Source organism: Egretta garzetta, unplaced genomic scaffold (genome assembly GCF_000687185.1).
Source record: "Egretta garzetta isolate BGI_Z169 unplaced genomic scaffold, ASM68718v1 scaffold120, whole genome shotgun sequence".
Lineage (NCBI taxonomy): Eukaryota > Metazoa > Chordata > Aves > Pelecaniformes > Ardeidae > Egretta > Egretta garzetta.
Window position 1 is genome coordinate 1,171,142 of NW_009258270.1, and position 14,562 is coordinate 1,185,703.

At 53.5% G+C, this 14,562-nt stretch overlaps 1 protein-coding gene across 1 annotated transcript in view; it reads right to left on the reverse strand.

Moving 5' to 3' along the window:
- Positions 1–14,389, reverse strand: part of MNT (MAX network transcriptional repressor) — a 46,632-nt gene extending 32,243 nt beyond the window's left edge. The window contains exons 1-4 of the mRNA XM_035889651.1: positions 14,267–14,389; positions 13,440–13,445; positions 4,594–4,597; positions 1–125 (exon numbers count right to left, since the gene is read on the reverse strand). Of these exons, the coding sequence (XP_035745544.1) occupies positions 1–125; positions 4,594–4,597; positions 13,440–13,445; positions 14,267–14,389 (258 nt within the window). The remainder of the gene's footprint in view (positions 126–4,593; positions 4,598–13,439; positions 13,446–14,266) is intronic.
- Between the last annotated feature and the right edge of the window lie 173 nt (positions 14,390–14,562).

Here is a 14,562-nt window from a genome sequence, read left to right on the forward strand (position 1 = left end):
CAGCAGTTCGCTCCGGGGCTCCTCCGGGGGAATGGCACTGTTCGCCCGTGGCACGCTGGCCTTGCCGGCCACCTTCTGCTCCTGCTCCCTCTCCAGGCGGAGTTTCTCGTGCTTCTCATTCTCCTCTGAAAGAGAAACACCGACAGTGATTAATGGCGCTTCCCTGACCTTCCCCATCCACAGGCCTCCATCCAGGCTGGGGACCTAACGGCCTGCGTTCCTCAGAGGGGAGCGGAGGCCTTGGGGGTAACGCGGCCCAGCCCACGGCGCAGCCCCAGCCCACGGCAGGACCTGTGCCCCCAGAGATCCGTCCTGTGCCCCAGCCATGCTGCACCTTCCATCCACTGCCCTTTCACTCCAGCACAGGCTATGTAAATATAAACCACGGGCTGCCCCCACATGCAGCCCTTGGGAGCAAGCTGCCGAGGCGACTCCTGGCTCCTCTGCCGTTTGCAGCAGCCCCCACATCCCCGGGGACGCCACGATCGCAGCGGCGGATGAAAAGCAAGAGAGCACCCGACCAACCTCCTTCTCCCTGTCCCACGTGGAGAGAAACGGCCTGATCCAGTCACTTCCCACTCCCAAGGTTCAAACCCGTAAATCCCACGGCCTTTCTGCCAAGGGCAACCATTACTGAGCTGAACAAGATTAATGGATCTTTGAGAGCTGTGGCAGGACCTGGCCGCAAGCCTGCGCCCCTTCCTCAGAGGGATCTGGTGTGGGTGCAGGATCAGTCCCTGCTTGCCCTTGAGCAAGCCTACCCAGATGGACTCAGCACCATGAGCGATGCTTACCTCTACAGCACCTTCCCAAAGCCCTCCCTGCTTGTGTCCACGTGTAAACACATCACTTGCGCTCTACCGTACAGCAGGAGAAATCAATCCACAGCAAAACATTTTCAATTCTTCCTTTTCTGTTTTTAAACTGGCAAAGAGCTACTGAGCATTTTACCAAGGAGCCCGCCCTGGCCCTGTGACAGCTCCAGGACAACACCGACGCTGGCTTCCAGGGAGGTAAGGACAAGCCTGGAGACCAGCCCTGGCTAACAGCATCCTGGGAAAAACCTGCGCATTTCAGGATTGCCTCCTAAACTAGAGCCAGCGTGCAGGAGATGGGAAAACGTCACGAGCCAGGCGTCCCCCGCTCCCAGCGCTGACCCAGGACACCCAACGGCCGAGAGATAAACAGCAGCCGCAGGACTGCAGCTGGTAACCAACCACCCATGCAGAGCAGGGCAGGCTTCTTGGGTTAAAATACCCTCTATTTTATATTATCAAGTGTAAATCTTAGCTGAATGGACTGACACAAGCCTGACGGGGCACTACTTTACTGCTGTGGATTTTATTCAAGCTCTTAAACTGAGCTTTGATGTGCATACGTTCCTGTGTGTTTTCAGAACACTAGACAAAGTAAATGAAATCTGTGTGGCCTGACTAGCAAAATAAACCTCATTAAATGAGATCCAGGTCTCCGGCTTTAATTGTGTGAACATAGCACAAATGAAATTTATTTATACAAGTCCTGTGGCGCCAGTGGCCCCAGCATCCAGACATCTCACAGCCTTAATCAAGCATCTCCAAACCCGCTGCCCGTGAAGCTCAGCGGATCCCATTCCTGACAGCCTCCAAGGAGTTGCAACAAGAAACGGTGCACCGACAGCATGCCTGGAGCCATGACTTCTTCATACAAATATTTGGACAATAAACGCTTACTTCATCAAGCAAGGCATCAGAGAAATGATGCATGCGGTCTGGTATCCTGCCTTATACAGCGGCCAATATCAGGTAGTTCAGAGGAAGCACTAAAAAACATCCCGAAAGAGGCTGGCCACAGGAGAAGCTTGGGCTTGACCTAAACACTGAAGTCAGAGTGTAAATTTAGGAAATGCAGTAGAAAAGCGTGTGTACTGCAACCTGGAATCACCAGATCACTCTCAAACCCCCAGTTATCTGCAAGAAGCAGCTGTACTAAATACAGCAAGTGGAACGAGGGGCAAAGGGCCCCCCGCAAGGCAACCTCTGGAGCTGCCCCCCGGGCGCCCCCCCCCCCCCCCCCGAGGGGCCCTGCTGCCGCTTGGGCACTTTCTCACCCAGCTTCTGATTTTGAGGGGTGTAGTGCAAAAGCAACAGAGAGCAATAAAGGGAACAAAACTTTTACTCCCGATTCTGAATGACCTTTGGTACATGTGACCGCGCAGCACCACTGTCCCTGATTCACAGGCAATGTGATTTCCTGACGTTCCCTTCAGCCCTGGATTTCTACAGCTTTCATCGTATTTCCTCCAACCTTCGACAAAGCACTTTGGCCCAACTCTGCTCGCTGGCTGCCCGAACAACTCTGCCCAGAGCCAGGCCAGGCCTGCGGCAAAGCATCCAAGACCCCCGGGTGGAGGTGGCCAGCGAGGAGTGCCCGAAGGGCCACGCAGCGTGAGCTTCGGCAAAGGCAGCCCGGCACCGTACCTGCTGGCGGAGGGGGGAAGGAGAGGAACTTCAAATCTTACAAACCTTAGCAGCCCTAGTTCAACACTCGGCTACAGCAACAGCCCAAGCACAAATGCCTCGTGAGACCAGAAATGAGGTCAAGCACCCAGCTGATGGGTAAACACCGCCCAGCACCTACACGAGGAGGAAGAACACCTGGATTGAGCTCCAGCACCAGGGCTGCTTCTCCAGTTCCTAACCCGGTGGCACTTGGGAAGGCACCACGTAAAATTCAGTGATCTGGAAGGATTTCACATCCAAAGAGCACTCTTCCCATGGCTGCCCGAGACTCACATCCAAAATTTTAATTCAGCTCCTCACAGCACCAAGTAGGAGGGTAAGTGAGCTCAAGATCTGACTGACTCCAAAGTGTGAGGTTGTTTAGACAGAAGCTCAGGGTCTGAACGCAGTATTTCTCTATATTTTCTCAAAATATTTCAGGGTAATTATCAACATTTCCTTAAAGGAAGAAGTAAAACAGGGCAGGGTAGCAAAAACCCCAGCAGGAACCCCTTGATGCAAACAACATAAATCTTAGCTACCGAAGATTTCAGGCTGGTTCAATTGAACAGCATTAATAACTAATAAATAAAAGCCCTTTGTCTGCAATTCTTTTGCTCCACTTTGCTGCTTGGTTTGCAGCCAGAGCCAACACGATGGCCCTGGCACAGGACGCACAAGGAAATCCAACCCCGGTGACCTGCTGACTAATCGTGTCTTCTATGTGCGTGTTTGGCGGCCCCGCCAGCGCTGGGGCGGCACAGGTAGCCGGCCTCTGGGATTGGGGGGCGTCCCGGACACCGACCCGGCGCCGGCCCCCGCCAGGCACATGCCGGAGGAAAGATCGCCCAACTTCCACTCAAGCGTAAGACGGGACCATGCTGGACAGGAGGGCAGCAGCAAAGCCATCCAGTAGTGGAAGCTCCTGACACTGCTCGAGGTCTGATGAGGACAGCAAGAACCCGCCTGGGCTGAATTCACTCCTGCACCAGCTTCTGGAGCTAACGTCGCGACAGCAGAGGATCTAGAAGGGAGGGCTGTGGCTGAGGTCTGCGTTCATGGCAACGCTCTCAGGAGTTGGCAGTGAAATTCCTACAACACATAATTTCCATTCATCGAGGAAGCCGAGACAACAGGAAAGTAAGGTTACAAGCGTGCAATGCTGATCAGAAATATTTATGTAAATGTCTCTGCAAAGCAGGTGCAGCCCTCAGGCTGCTGACAAGCTGCCAACAAGGCCTTTGGTGTTGCAAATCTTGAGCTTGAAGAGGCAGGAGTTGGCAGTGAAATTCCAACAACACGTAATTTTCATTCATCGAGGAAGCCGAGACAACAGGAAAGTAAGGTTACAAGCGTGCAATGCTGATCAGAAATATTTATGTAAATGTCTCTGCAAAGCAGGTGCAGCCCTCAGGCTGCTGACAAGCTGCCAACAAGGCCTTTGGTGTTGCAAATCTTGAGCTTGAAGAGTTTATTTCAAGGATTTTTTAGCCAAAATCTGACACCGGTGAGCCACTGTCCTCAGTGTCTGACTCATCCACGGGCAAAAAGGAACCACGCGATCGACGCCTCCGGTCCCTGAGCAGACTGAGGGGTCTCTCAGCCACCTCTTCCTGACGCACATCCCCGTCAGGACAGAAACGCCTCCACCGAGCTATGAAGATCTCTGCCTCCTGCTCACTTTGTACTCACACCTTGCAAACAAACTCAAGAGACGCTTTAAAAAAAGCCCCCTAGGGCGCTCTGCTTTTCCGTATGAAGTCAGTTCACCCACTTTCCTTCACAGATACAGATCCAAACGATGAACGGTAACCAGCGCGCCGTGTGCTCAGACACACGCACGGCTCATTCCTTCACGTGCAGCGCACTTGGGGCATGAGCTTCTGCAAGCCCAGTATGGGAAAAGCACGCAAAGCTTAGGGCGTTCTCTTGGGCTCAGAGGGACAGCTGAACCAGAAGGTGCACACCAAATTATGTGTCATTTCCACTCATTCTTGGCCCTCTCACAAAAGGGACTGAACGAACCGAGGGGGCGAACCAGCCCTGCGAACCCTCCGGGCATCGGAACCACAACCGAGGCACGAGGGGACAAGGGACCTCACCCTGCCCACACCACGCTGCCTGCCAGAAGGCCCGCGTCGCGAGAGCCGGGGAGCTCAGCCTGCCGGCCAAGCCACCGAGGCGGTACGCCGTAAAGGAGGACGACAGCAACGCCAGCAGCAACAGGTCGGAACAGCAAACCTCGTCGCAGGAGCACACAGAAACGGGGTCAGCGTTCCTGACCGGTGGACTGGTGCTATTTTAGGGCCCTGATGATCCAGGAATACACAGTGCCAGGCACTCTTAACTTTGTTACCTAATAATCTGCCGGGTTTAAATTTATCTCCTCCCTTTTGCCCGCCCTGGAAATGCCACCCGTCTGCAAGGGCACGCGCTGCCAGCGAAGGGAGCGGCCGTGCAGGCAGAGCCGCACGTGCCCCCCGCGCAGGGCCGGGGTACGTCGCCGAGCCCCCCGCCACAGCCGCGCTGCGGGAGCACTGCACGAGCATGCCTTCACGGTATTTTAATCCCCTTTTAAATGCTCCTGTTTCGTACTAGGGGCACTATCAGCACTCAGGATTTATCAACGGCATGTGCCTTGGCACAATCAAGCGTCTTACCTCTGTGTATGCTTAAAGGTCCCTCCCCAGCACAGGGAGAGAACATTACTTAACTTCATGAACAGTTACGCAATGGCAGCTCTGTGGTGTAACCCTCTGAATAGTTTGAGGCGTTTCTCTGAAGCCTTCAGTGCTTCTGGGAGCTTGTGCTGCACGCCATGAGCCACTACAGCCCCGGAGAGGAGTGCCCTGGGCTGCACTCACACCGGTTCTGCAGCAGCGTCACCCACAGGAGTCACTCCTGGTTCATACCAGGAAAGCGCCGAGGACAGAAAGAGTCTCCAGATTTTTTCCACCCCGGGGGCTGGCCTGGCTGCTCTTGGGGAGGGGACCGAGAGGAAGGGCAGGCTGGAGCCTGAAGGTTGGTTTTGTTTCTGCAGGTCCCAGACTCTGCAGGGGAGAACCAGGAAAGGGAAGATAAGAACGGAGTCAGCAGTACTGGAGACCAGTAATGCTCAGCCTGAGCCAGACTAACTCTGAGTCATAACCAAGGCTGCTGACACAGAGGCTAAGCCAGCAAACAGCCGCTCTCAAGCGCCTAGGAACAGGCTGGAGGACTGAGACCGCTCTAAAATTGTGACGCCCTTCTCTGAGCCCCTCCGAATTCTGCTTGACAACAGCACAACTCAAGCCCAACTTCCCTCTCCCATCTTTGCCAACACCACTGTTCAGCATCCATCCCTTCACACCGCCGCTTCTCCATCAGTAACGTGGCAGCCCTGAGGCACAGCCCTCCTCCCCGGGCCCCCCGGGCTCCCGGCTGCAGCAGGCGCGCACCGGTGAGACCACGGGGAAGAGCCGGCTCCGAGGCACCCAGCCCGCGGCTGTCCAGCCAGCCCGCCCACTTGCCGCTGCTCATCTGGGCGCTGCGTTCAGATCTCAGCTGCCACCAAGACGTCCCATTTTCCTTCCTAGTAACACAGGCTGGGCCACAAACGCCGTATTCTTAAAGAAAGGCTGACCTGCATTTTAAAAGCGCCCTACGCACAACGGCTACTGAGATGCTTCGCGATCAGAAATCAGAAGCTCGTGATACGCTCCAGAGGAGCGAGAGCTAAGCCAGCCCTCCCAGGCCCCCCCCACTGAGCTACCCTCACCGCACCGGCACACCGCACACTCCTCACACCGTATCTGCAGACGATGTCACCATTCACTACTAACGACAAAAATACCTGAATCTCCATTTTCTCAGCCAGAGGATGATGACGCATTTATGTCGTATCTCTAAAAGCAAAGGAAAACCAGCCTTCATACAAACTATCCCTCCTTAGCACCAACCAATACAGAACATTAGTGGTTTCAGCACGACGGGCTGATCTGCAACTCTTAGAAATCAAAGTGACCTCAGTATCCAAACCTGAAATAAATCAGGGAAATGACAAGATGATCCCCTTGCCTGAGAAAATCTAGGCTGCAGACACGCTTTGCTCCTACTTCATGGAGACAGATGGCTTACGAGGAAGTGAGTATTTCCCTTCAACAAAACCGTCGCAGCTCCTGGAATGCAGAAAGGAAGGTTGGAAAGACCCTCAAGAAATCTTGTCGTTCCTCTCCCAAGCCCCAAAGAAGAATCAACCATGATTAAATAATACCTGGCAGATGTTTCTCAAAGCAACAGCTTCTCAAATCTCTATGGATAATTTACATTGTCCTCTATTTGCTATTCCAGTGCTTAACTGAAACCCTGAATCAGCTCCAGATAGTTATTTTAGCTGCCGTTTGGTTACAGCTCTTAGTGGACAGAAGAAAGAAAGAAAGAGCCAGGATTTAGCAGTGCTACAAAGGAAAAGAAAACCAATTAAGACTGCAAAAAAAATAAAACCATCGTGGACAGCCTTATATATACACACAGACCACCCCAGCGCCTTCGGGCCGTAAAGGTGCCGAGCACGCTGCCTGCTGTCTCTGCTGCAGCACCGACGCTGGGCGCGCTGGACCGATGCAAACCCTTGTTGCACCAGCAAAGCGCTGGCTCCGACAGGCGGGGTGGGCACCAACAGCACATGACCGACTGCTGCCTGCTCCATCGCCTGGGGGAATTCCCTGGGCAACCACCAGAGCCACTTCTCTATGAGGTGCTGTCTCAACGCCTCTCCACCGGGCATTGGCATTTTTAAGAAGTAAGGAGAGAAAGTAACGTGTTCTGATAAACCGCTATCTGCAAGTTGAACAGCTTTGGTGTTGCTGTGGTTCAGAGCAAAAAGCGGTGCTGACGACAGGCAGGATCCGACCCCACCTGCTCCAACGCACACGAGGAAACCTGGCCCTGGAGAGTGTGACACAGCGAAGGCCGCAGAAACAGAGCCAACGGTGAGGCGCTCGAAACGTACCGGTCGGAAAAGAACGGTAAACATGAGCCACCTTAATAAACCGTATTATAAACAATGTACTCCTAGAACAAACCAAGAAGCCCAGACACTCGATGTACCCACAGAAGAGACTCCGAGACCCCACTTTGCAGAGTCTCAGACCCTCGTGATGCAAGCAGTCTGCAAACTTCTTCAGGTCAGACAACACACTGCTGCTATTCTACACGCGCTAGAAGGAAAGACAGGTTAAATGACTTCATGTCATGCACTGGGTCATGGCAAACCGGATCTGGCGGTTAATTACCAGCTTGTTAGGTAAGCATATTTGCTCGACACCAGTTCGCGTAATGTTCCTCAATCCCCGTGACGAGAACAACAGCCCACTGCTGCACCTTCATCCCAGGGCTGTGCCAGGGGTTGCTTTCACAGGCTGCTCACACCAGCCAGCTCCCTTCTCAAGGGAAGGCATGGAAACGTGCAGATCACCCTTCAGAATCCTATTTCCGTACTTGAGAAAGAAAAGGAGGAAAGAATCCAACTGCTCGTCAAAGCATGCTACACGTGCACAGGAGTCGAAAGCTTTCCTCCATCACCTGAACTGGCTGCACCAGGGCAGTTATCCCTGCCACCTCCGAATGCACACAGACATTGCTCTCAGTCAGAGCAAGGCTCTTCCCAAAGTTAACGTCGAACCCACTGAGTCAGCGTGCCGGTACCCCGAGAGGAGGAGCAGGTTCTCAAGAGGAGACCACATCCTCCTCCAGCACACATCATGGCATCGCTGCGATTCTCCCACCTTCACAACAAAAACCTTGACCCTCCAGCATCCTCTGCCGATGCTCCGGGCACACACTAGACGTGCATTCCTCATCAAAAACACTTGGTGTGGTCTTTGTTCACGCAGCTTCCCGCAAATTGACAAGAGCTCCATCTACGTCACACCTAAAACTACGGCACGTCCTTGCTAGCAAGATCCTGCCATTTGGCCATTGCAGTTTTAATCAGAGAGAAGCAAGCTAATCAAAACCAGAGGGACAGGCTTGTTTGAATGCTTCAAGCTGGCAGCTGGCAGCAGGAGATTTTCCAGAGGGATACCTGCTCTGCCCGAGTGTCTGACAGCACCCAGACCATCAACTGATCTACGCGAGGTGCTGCCGAGTCCTCCCAAACCTTCTCTTGTGGTGATGTGACTGCACTGATGCGAGGGGCCGACTGAACCAGGGAGTATTTTGTGCCGCAGTGGGAAAACCTGGTGTATTTTGAGCCGCACAAATACCCAGAGATTGGTCTGGAGATTTCATGAGCAAGGATGCACTTCTAAGACGCTAAACGAAGGAAACAGAGTCAAGAATGCGACCAGAATTTCATGTAGTGGGCATCAAATTGAGATGGTCCTGTTCACAGCAGGTGATTTTGGAAAGGTGGGAGAGAGCGCTACAGAGGGAGAATGAGTTTGATCTCTTTCCCCCCATCTCTCACTAGCCAAAGCAGAAGCAGCTCCCCTGTGCCTTGCCGAGGTCACTCCAGACAGTCTCCCGCTGTCCCTTGCCTCTTCTACACACAGAAATGCAAACACACTGCCCGGGGACACTGGGAATCCCACTGCCAGCACTTAGGTGCAGCTCCTGGTGCCACTATCCGTGTTGTGCACCAGGCGTCAGACGTGTGCTGACACACGGCACGTCCATCGCCTTCTGCAGGGTTATCACCACCCTCTGGGCTCTCATGAGCTACCACCAGATACACATCACGCTCCTCATGCAGAACCCTGAGCACAGAAACACGGAGGAAACAACTTTATCAGATGCTGCTATGAAACAGATCAGAGGCGGAAGGAAGGACAGGGAAAGCCCAAGGGAATCGTTAACGAGCGAGCAGAATGAGATGTACCATCTGCAAGGAGACAGACCCGACTGCAGTACGGGACACTCACCATCCCTACCCCATCCTCTACAATGCAACGCCGGCAGCTTCCACTCAGGAGGTGCTGTGGTGTCCAGTGGGTCTGGGGCTTTCGATACCCCAACCTCCACACCCAGCTAGGCAGGAGACGGGGAACCAGAAAGCTCAACTTTACTTCTTGCCTTACCAAGGCACAGCTTTAGGTAAGGCACTTCACATCCCTCAGCTCTTCCACCTGTGACCTTTCAGAAGTGCTGCAAAATTCAGCTAAGGACTAACTATGAAACGCTTTGATGTCCCTTGATGAAACACACGGTTTATCATCAGCAAGTGGAAGGGCATTTTGCTTTTTTTTTTTTTTTTTTTTGGGGGGGCAGTTTATCAGCAAGTGGAAGGGAATTTTGCTTTTTTTTTTTTGGCAGGGAAGTCCTGCAAACCCTGTAAGCTGTATTTTGTATTTGTATTATCATTCCCTTTCTAAGCACACCCTGTAAGCCTCTATGGGAGGGGAAGACAGGAGGTGACGAAGATGGGAGATGAAGGACAACTTATGTACAGTTTTACTTCTTCCCTCAGACCGCAGCTGCACGCGCGGCTCTGCCCTCAACCGGAGCCCCCAGACCAGCACGCAAGGTGGGCACCCAGCGCGCTCCTCAGCACCACCCACCTCAAATACCTGAAAAGTGACGAGTTAAAAACAAAGAAACCCTTTCACATATTGAGTACGATTACACCGTGGGAGTCACTGCCACGAGATACCACTGAAAGGATCAGAGCTCTCTTCAGTTTAAAAAGAAAAAGTTTTGATGTTTATGTAGCTTTGCAGGTTGAGGGAAGTTCAGCATTTTATAGGCACGACTCAACTGATGGGCCCCACAGTACAGAAGAAGGCAACAGCGGGGCTAAGGAAAACAGATTCCCAACATCCAGCCCTGCTGCTGAGCTGTGACGCAGAGCCGCTTCGTAAAACAATGAGCAAAAAAAGTTCCTTCAGTGCGTCGGGAGAGATGAACTGTGCAGAGAACGGCAGATTTGGCAGGGGTCCTCTGCTGCGGCCAGCGTGACTCCCTCATCCTCCACCACCAGGCCTGATCCAAACCACCAGGTTTGCACTCATCACAAAGGAAAAAAAGGGGAAAAAACCAAAGGAAAGGGTAAGCACAACAGCTAGCCTAGCACCTGAGTAACAAGAGAGGTCAGGATTACGTGAGGCAATTATTTTCAAGACGACAGCCTGCTGCCAGTTTAGTCCGTGGTTTGGGCAGGCCTGTGCAGACACCACAAAGTGAAGCTGGCGTTCGTGCCTAGCAGAGCTATTTCCACCTGCCACCGTGGCACCGGCGTCCTCCGGGGCTGCAGCGTCGCTCTCGTGTACCTGGGGAGCCTCTGAGCAAAAAAGATAAACACCACTCTATTTGCCAGGAGGCATTTAACTTCTGAAAGAAATCCAGGTGGGTGTGCTGCCTGCACGATGACGGAGGGCATGGCCACGTGCACCCAGGGATGCCCAGGACCTGCGCGCATCCTGAGCTGGCTGGCCACAAGCCAGCTCTGGCCTATAAAAGCCCTGCGGGGTTTCTGGAGATGCACCTCAACATCACACTGCTGAGACCTGCTGAGAGACACCAGAGGAGGAGCACACCGAGCTCAGCACCAAGCCGCTGCCGAAACACGGGCGCTGGGCGTGAGCTGGTCCCCTTCCTCACCCATCAGCACTAGGTGGTGGCACTACAGCCAGAGGAAACCTCTCTGTCACCATGCATCTTGTAACCAATCCCGTGCCATGAAGATGTGTGCCAAAATGGCAGGCAGATGAGATGGGAAAGGCCAAGACCATGCCTACTGTTCAGTCACCGCCCTTGCTGGCAATGTTAAAAACAAAAAGAAAGGCTATAAACATGATGAGCAGCATCAAGCAAAGCAGACAGCGCAAGCTGAGTGGGCCATAGATGTGTATCTATGGGAAAGCCCTCAGAAAACAAGTATCGGTTACTTGCAATTATGAATAAATTTGTTTTCTTAGATCATGAAACATTCTTGGATTAACCTAAATTCAAAGAAATCAGCCGCCCTCTAATTCACGTCAAATGTCTCTGGAGTTTGCAAATAACAGAGAGAGGATCTCAGTTTGTGGGCTTGTGCATGTGTAAACACACGCATTTACGTGCATGTCAGCCACGTGGTTACAGAAAAAAGGGGTTATCAGCAGCAACGTTGTGAAGCGTGGAAGCGCAGGCGTGGACGAGGCAAGAGCGCTTCAAAATCCTGACTCCCAAACCAATCAGAAACACTGAAGTACGTGGCCAACGCGGTGCACATCCAGGGTGTGTCTGTTACTGTCTGCATTCCCGTGGTGTTAGTAGTATTATAAGAAATGCATAACATCAACTGTCCCCCGCGCCTCCCCCCAAATCTGTTGTTTTTTTCCCATAAGTTAATGAGATCCAAATAAAATTATTACTAGTGTCATCCTTTACACAACATTTGTCATCACGTAGAACGGGTCTGCTGAGCATCTGACCCGGAGTACGGACGATGAGCCAAACCACCGAAGTTTCATTTTCGCTACATCTCTGCGTGTCTGCATCGATCAGCCCTACGCCTTCGCAGGACGCCCAGCACAAAGCACGGAACACCACCAAGCACGCTCACAGGGCCAGACCGGGCTGTGCAAGCAGCGCACAAGCGGCAGAGCCTCCCAAAACCACTATTTTAAGTCAGTAAATAGCAGAAACTTTTATGTTGTGAAAGTGTCATCAAGGGTGAGGATTCTATAGATGTAAAAATCGTTAGATGTATCTGCGTAGGTGTTTAATTAGTAAGTATACAATTCCCTCTAACTTAAGTCTGTCCCTCGCATTTCATTTGCTCCTGGTTTACTTGGGAGAGAACAACCAACCGCTTGTGCTGCGTCCTTCAAATTCCAGCAAGTGTTTTAGCTCTGAACTCAGCTTTGATATCGAAGGGCACAACTCAAGGATCCCCACAGCACTGAAGCCTTCTTCGCCCCACGGTCTCCATCACGACTGTACTCGACCAAGCTGTTACTCTTACGGGTACGTCTCAAGCTGCTGTATTTAGGCTCTGCTTTTTTTTCAGCCATTTGAAATTATGTCCTCTGAAATATTAATACATATAAGATGTAATATTCAACAGGCTTTTGGGTAAACATCTTGTAAACACAGTTTGAACCATATTGTAGGCAGCACCCGATTACCTCGGGACACAGGAAGGGGCACCGCTGCGTGCAGGCTGGCGGCGGGGCAGGCTCCGCAGCCAAAGCCGCCCGGGTTCCCCCGCGGTGGTCAGTGGCCCGCGGCAGGGCTGCACCCCAGCCACACAGGCAAACCCAAACAGCCTCGCAAACGACTCCCCAAAGCAATAAACGGCCCTCAGAGAGCTGACAGCACAGAACAAGATTTGCTCTGGTTATAAATTAAAAAAAGCAAAGTCTACGTGGTTTAATTTTCCACTGGAGGAAGAGGCTGAAGGAGCAGAAAAAGCCACCTGCCTTCCTGCCGGAAAACAAACCAGAGCAGAGCCAAGGCATCGGCCACGGCCAGGGCAATGGGACGTTCTGCGGCACTCGCGTCAGGTTTGAAAGCGCCTGGGCACCGCCTGCGTGCTCACGGAAAGCAGCACCTCGATGGATACAGCAGGACCCGACTCCAAAGTCGAGTGCTGCTTTATCTGCAGACCTGCAACATGTGGCATGCGCTGCACAAGGCAGCACGAGGGTGGCCAGGGACACCACCGCCCCGCTGCGCCGCCGGCCTCCTCCGGGCGCTGCAGGGGGCTCGTGTCAGACGTAGCACCGTGTACTACGTGGAAGGAGACGGTAGGTGCCGGGGCAGGTGCCGATCTCAGAGCTCTGCAGACACCGCTTTCCTGCCTCCTGAAGGACGCGATTCCATCGCGGGTTAGCCCAGGGAGCCCTCCCAGCATCTGTACCCTGCACTGCTCCCCAAAGCCTGACATTACTCAAGCTGCACCCCAGGAACTATCAGCCACAACAAGATGGACAAAGCAGTGACAAAAGCTGCTGGCCTGACCTCCCAGCGAGTCCAAGGAGAACGTGAAGATCCAACTGCCGTCTGCTTTCAGGGAATCCTCCATCTCCTCTTTTCAGAAAGCTCTCCTCCTCGGTTACGAACCGCAGCCCTCCGCCACCTCTGTCCAGCTGGGAAGCGGCCACGGCGCTCTCCGCGCAGGCAGACCGAGCGGCTACGCCACACACACTGCGTTCTCACCTGCAAGCACCCGAGCGCTCCACGTCTCCGGGAGTCCCCCGAAGGGGACCAGCCGTACCTTAGCCCTCTTCCCTCCCGAAGCCATTCTACTCTCTCCAAAACCTCTCTGGTTTTTCCTTCTATCAGTTCTCTTCCTCATGAAGACAGGACGGTGAACATCTGGCTCAACGGAAGATTTTTTTCCTCCTCTACTCCCAGGTTTGAAAAAGCAACAGCCTAAGCGTTTACGGCGTTTCACCGCCTGGCTGGTAGGAGAGCCTGGACGCCAGCTGGGCAGACCCACGCGGAACGACCACAGACCGTGCTCACCGCCGCGCCAGCAGGGACTCCTGAGCAGGTTCCCGTCCTGCTCTCCTGCCGGAGGCCGAGCACCCTGCAGCACCACTGTCAGCTTTTGAACCAGCAGCCTGAAATCGGTTTTGTTTTAGATTTGCCAATGCTGTTCCCAAATTGGGTTGATTTTGAGGCCAGCCTGGACCCCCAGAGCTGCGCAGTGTAACTGCGGGTGTAATGCAGACTGTAAGGCTTCTCTGAACACGCATCTGAAGGGGGAGGAGAGGAAGAAGGCGAGGGAAGGAAGCCAAACGAGAAGGCTTTATTGTCGCCCCAACAGTCTTTCCCAGCTATTTCTCTGCTTGTGCTCTCCCCTGACATCTTCCTGTTACCCGACGTTCAAGCGACGGGCTCCTCCCTCTCATGCCACACATCTTCCTGGTGCTCACGGCTTCCCTGAAGTAGCCACGTTTGCACTGACGCTGCTGCTCCACCAGCCCCTTCGGCCCCGACATGGCTGTTGCAGCAGAAACGGGAACTGTGCGTGGCAGCAGGACGCAACGCGCCCGCTCACAACCGAGGACGCGCTGCGCTGGGTGCAGGTCCTGCCTGCAGCGGGCTTTGGTACAAGCACAGCACAACCACGCGTCCTCGTGGGCTGCTCCCTGTGACTAGAAAGCCCGCCCAA